Source organism: Gymnodraco acuticeps, unplaced genomic scaffold, assembly GCF_902827175.1.
Source record: "Gymnodraco acuticeps unplaced genomic scaffold, fGymAcu1.1, whole genome shotgun sequence".
NCBI lineage: Eukaryota > Metazoa > Chordata > Actinopteri > Perciformes > Bathydraconidae > Gymnodraco > Gymnodraco acuticeps.
In genome coordinates, this window is record NW_022990938.1 from 1,211,627 (window position 1) to 1,223,904 (window position 12,278).

At 39.7% G+C, this 12,278-nt stretch overlaps 1 protein-coding gene across 1 annotated transcript in view; it reads left to right on the forward strand.

The window, feature by feature from the left end:
• dock4b (dedicator of cytokinesis 4b) overlaps positions 1-11,424 on the forward strand; it is a 91,494-nt gene extending 80,070 nt beyond the window's left edge. The window contains 5 exon segments of the mRNA XM_034234303.1: positions 2,630-2,702; positions 5,652-5,768; positions 6,441-6,502; positions 9,189-9,365; positions 9,367-11,424. Coding sequence (XP_034090194.1) covers positions 2,630-2,702; positions 5,652-5,768; positions 6,441-6,502; positions 9,189-9,365; positions 9,367-9,645 — 708 coding nt within the window. The 3' untranslated portion in view covers positions 9,646-11,424.
• The last annotated feature ends 854 nt before the right edge of the window (positions 11,425-12,278 follow it).

Here is a 12,278-nt window from a genome sequence, read left to right on the forward strand (position 1 = left end):
GGAGCAGAGGGCTGAAAGAGCCGCGGGTTGCCGACCCCTGCACTAAGGTGTCAGCGGTATTGGATGGGGCATTAATGATGGATTGACCCATAATTTAGCATGTTAGCATCGCAAGGGGTCCCTCAACCTAAGCACTGTTTTTTTGGGGGGGGATTTCGGTATATTGCAGAAAAAATGAATTGTTCAGAATCAAATCAAGATTTATTTATATAGCACATTTATAAACGATCTTTGGTCGAGCCAAAGTGCTGTACATATAATAAAAATAGCCTACAGTAGAGACACTTTACAGCAAATACAACAGCACAGATTGTTCAGAATATCAGTATGAGAAAAACGACACCCTCTGTCCTTAGACCCTCAGAAGGACAACCGTCACATATTAACACCACTTTATGATTGTTGAAGCGTAAATGAAAAGGCAAACGTAAAAGCTAACATAAGGCTACAAGGAACTACATCACGGCCGCATTACTTCACGTCAACAGCGCTAAGCTAAAGGTGGCTAATGTTTGGCATGATGACGTTTAGTAGTCTCATTAAGCCACTCTATGACACATAGAAGCTTCAGTGAGTATAGTGAGGTATATACTTATACATTTTGTGTCTTAGAACAAACCGTTAACATTTCTTCTGCTTGTGTTAACCAAAATAATCATTGAATTCAAGACGAGGGAACCGGAAGTGGTTAAATGCTGACTCATTTCCTGGTTTTAGGACTCATTCCTCATTCCTCCATTCCCCATAAAGAGTAATAGAGTAGGAGGCGCTAATTCAGGCATCACTGCTGGTTATTCCGAGTCTTTTTTCTCCGTAGACAATGACATGTGACTCACAGGCGAAGCACTGCATGTAACTCAGTTGGCTCATCAGTACAAAAGCTGCAGAAAAGCATCAGCACATATCTTTGGTAAAAATCTGAAGCTGCCACTCTTTTACTCCCAAGGTGCATTTTTGGAAAGACACCATACTTTATATTCTGCAGGAAAATCCGGAAGATTACAGTGTGGAGAAATCTTATAATACATTTACTTGTGTGTACATGTATTATAAGATATATATATATATTATATATATATATATATAGATATATAATACACTATGTTGCTGTGTTGTTGATTTGTTGTTGTTGATTTCACTACCGCTCTACTTCTCCATAGCAACAGAGGCCAAAGCTAGTGGGTTTTGTAGCGTTGAGGGCCATCTGTGTTTCTATATAAAGTAACTTAGAGAATACAGAATGGAGAAAGCAATTTCCACACTGTAAGCAGATGGACATTCCCTCTCTGGGTGTTGTTGTTGTTTTTTTGGGATCGTAATGGAGTATTGTGTTTTTCTCTCACTTGCTCTTACAGATGGTTGCATTTTCTAATGATGCTAACTTGGCCTCATCAATGTTTTTTCCTAAATGTTATTTTTATATTTTTGTAATTCTCACCTTAAAGAATAATCAAGAAACAAGTTTAACCAAAATGAAATTTTTCCCAAAAAGGAGGAGAAAATCTGAGAAAATGAAATAAATACAAGTAAAAAAGAATATTAAATGTTATTGAAAATAAATAACAGTAATTAACAGTGCATAATAGTTAATGCAATTATTAAATAAATACACATACATAAAATAATAAAATATAATTAAATAGTCGATACAAATACTAAATAATATTCCTCTGCAATTTGGAGGGCAGGGTTTCTGATACATATTAAAATATTCTATCAAGCATCATTATTTTATTTGCAAGCTACTTACAGCTATCTACAAAGACCCTAAGAATTACTTGTATCTTTTTAAGTTTAAGAAATGTGTGATTGTGTTAATTGGAATACGACATACATGATACTTTACTCTTTATAATGAAGACAAGGCAGAAATCAAGGTCATTTTTGTATGTAACAGACATTCTCACTTCATACCTAAGCAAAAACGCCACCTGAGCGATAGCAGGTGCAATGAGGCTTGTTGTAGCTGAGATTTTCATTGTATCAAGAGCAGCAGTCCAGCTTTGCTCCATTTTCAGTGAAAATTCTTTTTTTTTTAAACACCCAGTCCATCTAGAGCCAACAAGAAGAGCCTGATATTGCGTTATCTTCTTTAGCTGAAGGGCTGTTTGTAACGCAATCACCCACTCCACCCTCAGTGACGGAGCTCCTGTAACAGAGAATAATGTGTTTGTTTCTCAAGGCTTCTCATCTCAAGCTACAGTTCATCTGTTTTTCTTCCCCTGTTCATGTTGAATCAGAATACATGTTTCAAGTCTACAGATGTAAGGAGACCTCATGATTATATCCAACTTTAGATCAGCAACCAGCTATTAGCTGCTAATGGAACATTGATTATTGGAAACATTGATCCTGTGTGTCTATTTCTGTCACAGGTAGGAAACAATAGATTTATGTTTTTGAGGATAGAGGGGGGATGCTCACACTCTTAAACAAATATCACACCACAGCTAGACATTCAGCACTGTTTCCCCTCTGAATCTGCTGTTGATTGTATTGAATTTCTGAGAAAAATCACACCTTTTTGATATTTATTTGAACAGTCCAATATTCAATGATATACAGTATGTTATCTCAAATCAACTCTGTATGTATTAAACTGTCATTTTGACTTTATTTCCGTGTGCAGAGAGCTGCTCCTCATCAGATAGGCGACACCACTTTACCACGGAGTGACCCCAACCTCTCAGCACCAGACAAAGGTAAAACACTATATTTATCCTATTATTTTATATTCTTCTCCTGCATGCACTCAGGAATCTCAATGTTCAACCCCTCCAAATGCACTCTCACCTTGGGAATCTCCTTCAGCAGAATAAGAATAATAAAGTGAGATGTGCAGGTCTTGCATTGCTTTTAGTGTAGTGTTAGCACAAGAGTGCTGCAATAATAATCTTCTTTATTTAAAAAATGTTTTTAACAAAGGCCATGCATAAAAATACATTAATCTGAAAAAGAGAAAAGAGGATTCATGCCACTTTTTTGACAAATATTTGTATTGGCATTTCCATCAAATTACAGTACATTACTCAAATGTATACCCTGCCAAAGAACAAGATAAAATATGTAAGAATTTCTCCCATAATATATAAAAGGGGTGAAGAGGGAGGTTCTTTTTTTTTTTTTTTAAAAGTCAGATATTCTTAGACATGAGCATAAAGACCTTTTTGAACATTAAAGCATGGACACATGTCACAGTAGAGGCACAAAATACAAATATTAACCAAAACATTCCATATTACGGCCCCTTTAAAACATTACATAGTCCCTATCACACTTATGATTGACAATTATGAAAGCAGAATAAAATAACACACACTTATATAGTGGATCAGGTTGGGGGTCAACTGTCCAGACATGCAGTGTGTGTGTGACTGTTTGTTTTCACACAAAGACATATACTCACACACATATGCTGCGGCTCCATTTTCCTTCGCCTCCTAACCAGACACCCTGTCTAGTAACACAGCTTTTCATCTGCCCTTATCGTGAAAAAGTAATAAAAGGCGAGGTATTATTCCCGCAGCAATGATGGACGTGTGTGACATTCATATGTATGAATTCATTTCCATCACGTGAGCTCCCTGGTTGTCATTTTGCTCCGCGAAGACAAGTAGAGATGCCTATTTCATGATTTTCCAGCTGAAAGTATTCCTGTGAATTGAGATTGAAAGCTAACCCCCCCATATGTGTACAAAAAATAAAATAAATTGAACATTTTGATTGCTTTTTTACGAACTTTTGTAAGTGTAAAATGCACACGTAGAGAGAGTGTATGCTCACACACACTTTGTGAAATAATTAGGAGGGTTTGGAAGAGACACTTTAAAGTAAAGAGGAAAGAGTGGGGATGTGAGCGCTTCCTTGTGACTCCCACATAAGAACACACCTTTTCATGTTATAGATAGATGAACTGCCACAATACAGTGACATGACACCTTCACGCACACGACAACGACCTAAGGTGCTAGAATTTACACAATACCTGTGATTGTGGAAAGTGTTGTTTGTCACATCTTCTGCTTTCAACCATAAATTATAACTTCCAATTCTAAATATAGAGGTATTAGAATAGCACGCCCACTTGACTATAGTTGGCAGTGAACATTTTGTAATAGAACAGCTTGGAAACATCAACAATTGATACCAATGTTCCTTTTTTCTATTAATGATAAGAGGTAGAAATGATCAAGGCACCTGTTTTCACACAAAAACAGAAAGCAAAGAATTGATTTAGTCTCTGAGGTCCCAGAGTTATGTTACGCTCGGGTCTTTGGATATAAAGAAATATCAAGTGTGGAGGAAACTTCTGTTTAGCAATGCAGTGGGAGTCACCGACTCATGAAGGAGACACAGGACAAGCAGGAGTTCTGATGTCAAACACTGAGATTTAATACAAGCATCGGCCGGAGAAATTCACATCACAAGTCACACAGTCAAAGGTTCTGACTGCACGGGTGGTTTGCCATGTCAAATCTGATCAGCCTCGCATCTTGGTAGACCCTTTAACTAGTTTACAGAGAGTCAAATCCACATATTGGGGATGGGCGTAGACATCTACAGACACAGGAGATGTCTCTCACATCTGTGGAGCTTAGAAAGCCAGCGCTCTCACACTCGCGAAACCTCCCTGTGCCCTGCAGGTCAGGCCATAAAACCTAGTATCAACATACGACTGCATTAACACATTCCTTACGGGAGATTAGAAGCAGGGATGGTCGTAAATGTCAACACACAAAATAAGGTTAAATGTCTAGGAGTAAAGACAAAATTAATCCCTAACATCAAGCATTGCAACCTAGCAGAATATATTAGGCTAGCAAATCTAAATTGTGATCCCTAGATTCCCCTTTTCAGCCCTGCACACTAACAAGAGTAAAGAGAAAGAGGGTAAATACAGAAATCGGTCCTTTAAAATAACCAACAACTCTTTAGGAGAAGATAGCATGTTCATGTTGGATCCTATTGCTCATCAGAAGCCATTTATTACATAACACACCTTGTGTTACACTCTATTTCAGACAATGTATATGTAAGAGAATATTTTCATCTGATCTGTTTATAGAGTCTTTTATGGTTCCTTAGAGTCTGTGATACTGCAAACATCTGCTTGTAGTCAGTCAGAGACTTCTCTGTGGGTTGAGGTCACAGGTCAAACGCGTCTCCTATGTCCGAGGGTTGACCTGGCAGCATCTCTTTGAGACAAGCAGATCATTGTCTTGCATCGGCTAATTGATTATACGCGGGCTTTCTGGAAGCCCGCCTCTCCTCGTGTTGGTTAGATGTTTTGTGTCTTTTGGGTCAGAGATCGCTGGTGGAGCACTGGGCATGTGTGAAACTTAGATGATCTCCCCGGCCGTTATTGTCTGTACTGTGATCAATAAAACTCTTCAGTGCTTTTGGCTAACAACGGTTCCAGACTCCTTCATTCTACCTCAACATTGCAACAACAGAAGTTTACCTTCACAGTATACACTCTTCCCTTTCGTGTGAACCCAGTGTTTTCCCTCCACAGGCCAACATGAGTTCTGAATGCATCACACACCCCTGATCATTTGTTTCCTTTCATCCCATCATCCATCTGAAATGTGTTGTCTTGTGTGATCCCATAACCTGTTGTAGTGACTTGTGATGTTTCTGTGTACCATAAGTGAGAGCCACATTCAGTAGCTGGAGCCTAGACAGTGTCAAAATGGGCGCTCCATCCATCTCTGACTCTCTGGGCAAATTGCTATGCCCTCCTGTACCTCCTAGGCCACCGTACTCAGGTAATGTGGACGATCGGGGTGAATTCTCCCATGAAGAATGGTACTAATTTTCCACTCCGGCTTTTGACACCTGGTGCTTCCTCCACCTCCTCCTACTATGACTTTTTTTTTTCCATCTGAGGCTCTCGGCTACGGTTTTGTCCTGGCTTGCTGCTCCTAATATCACCCACACACAAGATGGTAACAGCATTTCCTTTACTAAATGGCTTGAAATGCTGATATTTGCTGATATGAGAAACCGTCTGAAAGTCTCTGAGGACTCTCTTAAGTGATTGGAATTCCAGTCAGTTTTCCTCACCATCAACTCAAACTGTATTTTAGTTGTTACTTATTTACAGATGCGATAGACTTGAGTTATTCCTGGGCGCTCTCTGATATGTTGTACAACACAACAGACTAATAAGGCAGATAAGCAGATGGAGTCCCCACACACACTTTCTCCTTGCCCTCATTGTACAGTGCAGTAACAGCTGTTGGATGTAGAAACAGCTTAAGGCAGACCTGCAGAACATCAGATTTGATTCATGGATGCTTTAAGGCAGCCACTGGCCCTCTCAGCTCTGTGTGTGTATGTTTGCATGACTCACGCTGTGTCATCCTGGTGAAAGGAAAGTCAACGCTTGCCTAATTTGAATTTCTTTCCCCCTCTGTCTCTTTTCTGGTTGTCAGCAGGATCCTCGGCTAAAAACATGAGGTCGCAGTCTCCCGTCTCAGCTTCCAGATCGCCGCAAAAGGTTGGTTCCTGTCACCCGCCTCCTTGGTCCGTTTGAAGTATCTTATTTCTCTCTTCCCCTCAGACAGCCTGACCTTGCTTAGCGACAGCCTCAGGGGGCCTTTATCCTGCACCGCTAACATCTTACCGGCCCGCCAGGGTCTTTATCCTGCTCTGTCTCAACACCAGGCCTGGGAGCTTTGCATTAGTGTTCAGTGAAGCTGCTAACCGTTATACTTCTGCTGATTTTGTAGTTTTTTTTTTATGACACAGCTCTCCCAAAGAGCACTCAAAACGAAAGTGGCTGGAGGGCTAGCATCGTATTAGCTAAATGTAAACCTGGTAGGCTCCAACTGTCACCCACTGAGTTTAAATCAAACTCTGAGAGGATGGCTCCTGGCTTGCTCGCAGAAATATTGACGCAAAAACGGGTGGATTTATTCGACATCACTACATCAACTTGTCAGTGTATTAAACTAAGATTGAACCCTATTCGTAATGTTCTTTTACTTTATTATTGTTGCTAAGAGACCGGCTTGTGTGCTGTACTGATTGTTCCCTTAGCGTCTCTAAACTTAGATGTGCTAAAACACATTTTTGTTTACCTCTGACCTCGAATGTATTGAAATGTTTGTCTGCAGTCGGACAGATTAGTCTCTGTTTGTCTCCCAGCTCTGATTGGTTGCTAATAAGCATCTCCGTGGTTATACCAGTTTGCGGGAAAGGTTAACTAGGTGCTGACTGAGCTTTTAACAAGGGGTAAAAAGTGTTTTTGCCGACTGCTATCTTGTTTGTGTCACCAGCAACAATGCTAAGCTCCTCTGCTTCGTTGCGAGTGTCTTCTCACATAATAATAAATAATAATTCATTTATTTTATATAGGCGCCTTTCAAGGCTCTCAAGGTCGCCGTACAAACACATAAAAAACAAGATACACAATACCTAACACCAGCATAAGAAACATAAACAAGACAATGCAACAAATCAAATAAATAAAACAGAGGATGTGTGATGGATAATGATCAGGGTGGATAAGCGAGTGTGAAGAGATATGTTTTGAGGCGTGATTTGAAAATGGGGAGAGAGTCAGTGTTGCGGATGTCAGGTGGGAGGGAGTTCCAGAGGCGGGGTGCAGAGCGGCTGAAGGCTCTAGACCCCATGGTGGTTAAACGGAAGGGGGGTGCAGTGAGGCTGAGGGAAGCAGAGTGTGTGTAGGCTGTGTGTAAAAGAGCGTGAGACTCTGGAAACCAAAGTTTGAGTGACAGCCCAGCACTCAGCATGCCCTGTCAATCAGATTTGTGCCAGTGTGCGTGTCGGCACGTTTGTGTGTGGCAGTAGAAGAGGCCTGCAGCGAAGTACCATGCTGCCCATCAGAGCACAGCCAGATATGGGTCCTCCGTGGACCTGCAGCAGGCCACATGCTCTGCACACACGCAGTCAGTGCAGCCGGGGTCCCATTACCACACCACAAAGCCCAGGACATTCAGACAACACATGGTGCTGCAGTGTAGAAACCATATTCAGTGGTAACGTTCCCCTGGAGCACTGGGTCACGAGTTTAAAACCGCTCGTCAGCACTTTATTAAACACATGGATTTCCATCGCGCTCGGCCCACATAAAAACAAAAAAAGGGTTTGTCCAGTCGTGCATGTCAAATGGATACATCTCTTAATGTGTGCCCCCCGTACCATGAACAATACATTCCTACTGATCAAATGTATACTCCACTACATCCAATTAAGTTTTAGCAGATATAACGGCCCCATGGTGTAATTGCTTGGAAGAACATTTTGATGAGTGATCGGGTTTTTGAGGGGGGCATATTGTGTTTTTTCGTCTCGGTGCACAGGGCCGCTTGATGGAGTGTACAAACCTGGCCCTCTCAATGTGTTCACACACTCTCCCTTTGGTGAAGTATTTATCGTCGCTGTGTCAGCACACATGTTGGAGAAAGCACAATATGGCTGCATGCTTCCATGATCCTTCAATAAGGCCATTTCGTGGTTTTTAAGGCTTTAAACTTGTGTGTTTCCCTCTTTTTGTGAAATGATAGTTCCCTTTACTTCTTCAAAATAAGGATAAAAGAATAAAAATCCACGCTTTTGGTAGAAGTGACCCGGGTATCGAGTAAAAACTGCTTGACGATTGATTTTAATTTGCATTAATGCTCAATCCCCCATTTATTTCACGGAGAAACATTTATTTTCTAGTTTCTGCTTTGGAAGCAAATCACTTTCTGTACATCTAATACAGATTTATATTCATCAACCATTTATAATATGTCTGTACCCTGGGCTCTCAGACTGTGTGATATGCACTTTGCACAATTTATTTCATATTTTATAGACGAAACCATTTCATTAAAAGTAGTAAGAGAACAATCGATAATTAAAATAATCGTTACTTGCGGCTCTAGTTTGCTGTTACTGTTAGACAAAGAAAAGCAATCAATTATTACAAAAGAGAATCTGGAAACAGGGAATGGTTTGCTTTTATGCTTGGAAAAAACAAGCGTTTTAGAATCTATTCAAATGAATAATTGATCATTCAAATGGTTAATAATTCATTTTGTATTAGTTTATTGTCTAATATCTTGAACTGCTTGATTTCAGGGGTCAAAAAGGTTGTGAATTACTACATTAAAAGCTTATTAGATTTCTCATGAAGAAATATAATTTGATCTTCTTTTAATTTCTTCTCTCCCCAGACCACAGTGCCGCCCTTCACCCCCTCGCCCACTGAGTGCCAGTCCACCAGCCTGGTGTCCAGCTCCCCGGTGCTCTCGGGCTCTTACAGCAGCGGCATCTCGTCCCTCAGTCGCTGCAGCGTGTCAGAGGCGTCGGGCACCGAGCTGAATGCAGGAGACCACCCCCTCTACCCGCTGGCCCCCCCCCTCCACCATGCCAAACTCCGTCTCCAGCAGCTCCGACGAGCCCATCCGCAGAGAGAACAAGACGCCTCCCCCCTACAGCGTGTACGAGAGGAACAACCCCCGCAGGCCCGTGCCGCTGCCCCACAGCCTCTCCATCCCCCCACAGGCGGACCCCCCTGCCCTGCCACCCAAGCCTCACCAGCTCCGCACAGGCAGCATGAAGCTGGACGGGACCTCCGACCCCCGAGTCCCCCGACCAAGGCCTCTGCCCAGGAAGGTGTCCCAGCTATAGGTGCTGGTCCGGGGTCTGGAGAAGAAACACACTGGCGTATTTTGCACTTTTCTACTGGGCACTCACTTGTTTTTATTTGTGATCTTCAGTTTGGCATTCCTGATCTACACTCCAATAAAAGACCTAAATATTAACAGGCAGGCAAAAGAACAACTGAAGGAACTGCCAAATAAGGAAAGTTTCTTTTTGTATTTACTAGAGGGCATTGCATTGACTTTGACTTGGTCATACCGCACTTTTAGCTCTAGTATGTATAATAGGTCACCAAGCAACATATACCAGAACACACTAGAAAAACACAGTTTTGATAGATGTAATAATCTCAAATATATGTATATTGGTATATATGACAATTGTTTTTGCCTTAAGTATTGGAAACAGAGTCTTTTATCCGTGAGTCTTGCACGTTTTTTTTGTTTTTTTTATGACTCCGTACATTTGTATACTATATGGCTAGAAAGGTGCTAGAGACCTCGAGTATGCATTTCAGTAAAGTGTAGTAGATACGGGTGTGTTCCCATAGTCATATCCACATAAGCAATGGTACAAATAATTAGTATTCCTTTTAAAAAAGCTGCCATCTTTTAAAATACAGATTTTTTAGCAGCAATTAGGACATTTTAGTAACAGCAATTTTAAGGCTTATTTAACTATACACTGTTTCATTGTAATTTGAAAACATAAGCGGTTTTCAGTGGGAAGTTTCTACCTTTACAAACCTCTCTACTCCCCTTTTTTCTATACCAAAATTGTCCCCAATTAACAATGAAATCATGCGCCTGGACCAAACCGAGGAAAAACTGGCATGCTTTGCTTTTTGACCATTGCAATTTATGTGAACACACCCTATCGCTCCTGCATGATGTACATGACAACAGATCTTTAGATGGGGTTACCAAGTATTGTGCCAAAGGAAAATGTACAATGTGGTGTAAATAATTTTTTTTTTTAACTGGGGCCTGGAATCAACAAGCTTGGAACTGCTCAACTAAAAATACTTTATTATGAAATAATTCGATTTTTTACCCAAAAGTCAAAAATAAACTGTAACACAAGACAAGCACAAACAAAATGTATCATCTGTATTTAGACCAGAACTGTCATCATGGCCTCTCCATTTGACAAAGCAGTAATTGGAACAGAGTTTTCACTGTCAGCCGTCACCTTAAAGACACGAGGACTGACACTCTATTGAAGAAATATTTACAAACTAATCATTGTTAAATATTTGTACAGTTGAGATTTACTTTGTGTTTGATTAAAAGATGGACGTGAGTTGACTGTACGCTATAAAGTTGTTCAGTTCAACCACAATGCATTGCTGCAGTGAAGTAAGCGTTCTGTTGCAAGCACATTTTACATTATTTTGTAAAATAGAGGGCATAAATCTATTCCGTGCACCAATATATTTTGGGGCGGCGGGGGTTAGGTTTAGTATTGTTTGTATGTTACATTTTTGTATGGTTAATTTCCTTTTTGATTTGTTGTGAATTTTTTAGATTAAATATTCACATTAATCAGTACTTGAGAACCTGTAAATGATATGAGATTAATGTAAGTATGCCAAATATAAAATGTGTGTTTTACAATTAATGTAAATATTGTGTTTTTAACAAAATGTAGCTATAACAATTTACAGCTTTGAATGTAATGTTGAAGCAGCAAATTATTATTATAAATGTTGAAACTTTTATGGTTTTGTGAGTGTAGAAAAACTAAGGTCATGCATAATGACATCTAACACATTTACAAGTTCAATAAACTGCCCTATGTAATATTTCTGGACTGATTTCTATGTAAAGAGACCTTGAGTATAAGTATTTGTCTTATTTCACCAGGTATTGAATGTTCACTTACACAAATCACTATCCTGGTGCTGCAGAGTTCATAAAGGACGAGACATAATGTACCCTGAGTAATTAACTTAAATTGCTTGACTCTGGCTCATTTCCTACTCTAGAAAGAAAATGGATTTAGGGAAGGACTAGCAAAAGTTGGCGGGAACCATATCACTGTATATCCATCGCCATTTGAAAGCACATTTACTTAGTGAGAAAGGTTTTTTTTCATACTTGAAATGTTAAGATTAAGTATTGTAGTTACATGTGCTACTGTATGGTAGAACAGCCTGGTAATCGGCTCAGAAGGAATGGACTATTTACCAACATTTTTGTTTAGGATAAACTTAAATATAGTGATGCATTTGGTGTCTTTTAAAAATAGAATTCCTGACATAAAACATGGTCATTTGTTATATATATTCTAATATTTGATCGAGTATACCTTAAATGTAGTGTTTACTTCAACATGCTCGCATTGTCAGGTTCCTTGAATGTTGGAATTGAGGAAACAACAATGTGCAAGTTATGAAAGCATCATATTTTTTTATTCAAGAATACAGTATGAATATCATATATTTTGTTTACAAAAAAGTTAACATCAGGGGTAGACATATAAAGTAATACAAAATTAGGAATAGGAAATAGGAATAAAACTACAGTTTCCCAATTCAGATTAATTAGTTTTGATTGCTTTTTTATTCATAATATTTTTAATAGTGCTACTATATGGGGTTTTAGTTCATGGTAAACATTAAACATTGTTGGTTTGGAGTCAGCCCATCTCTTTTTAGG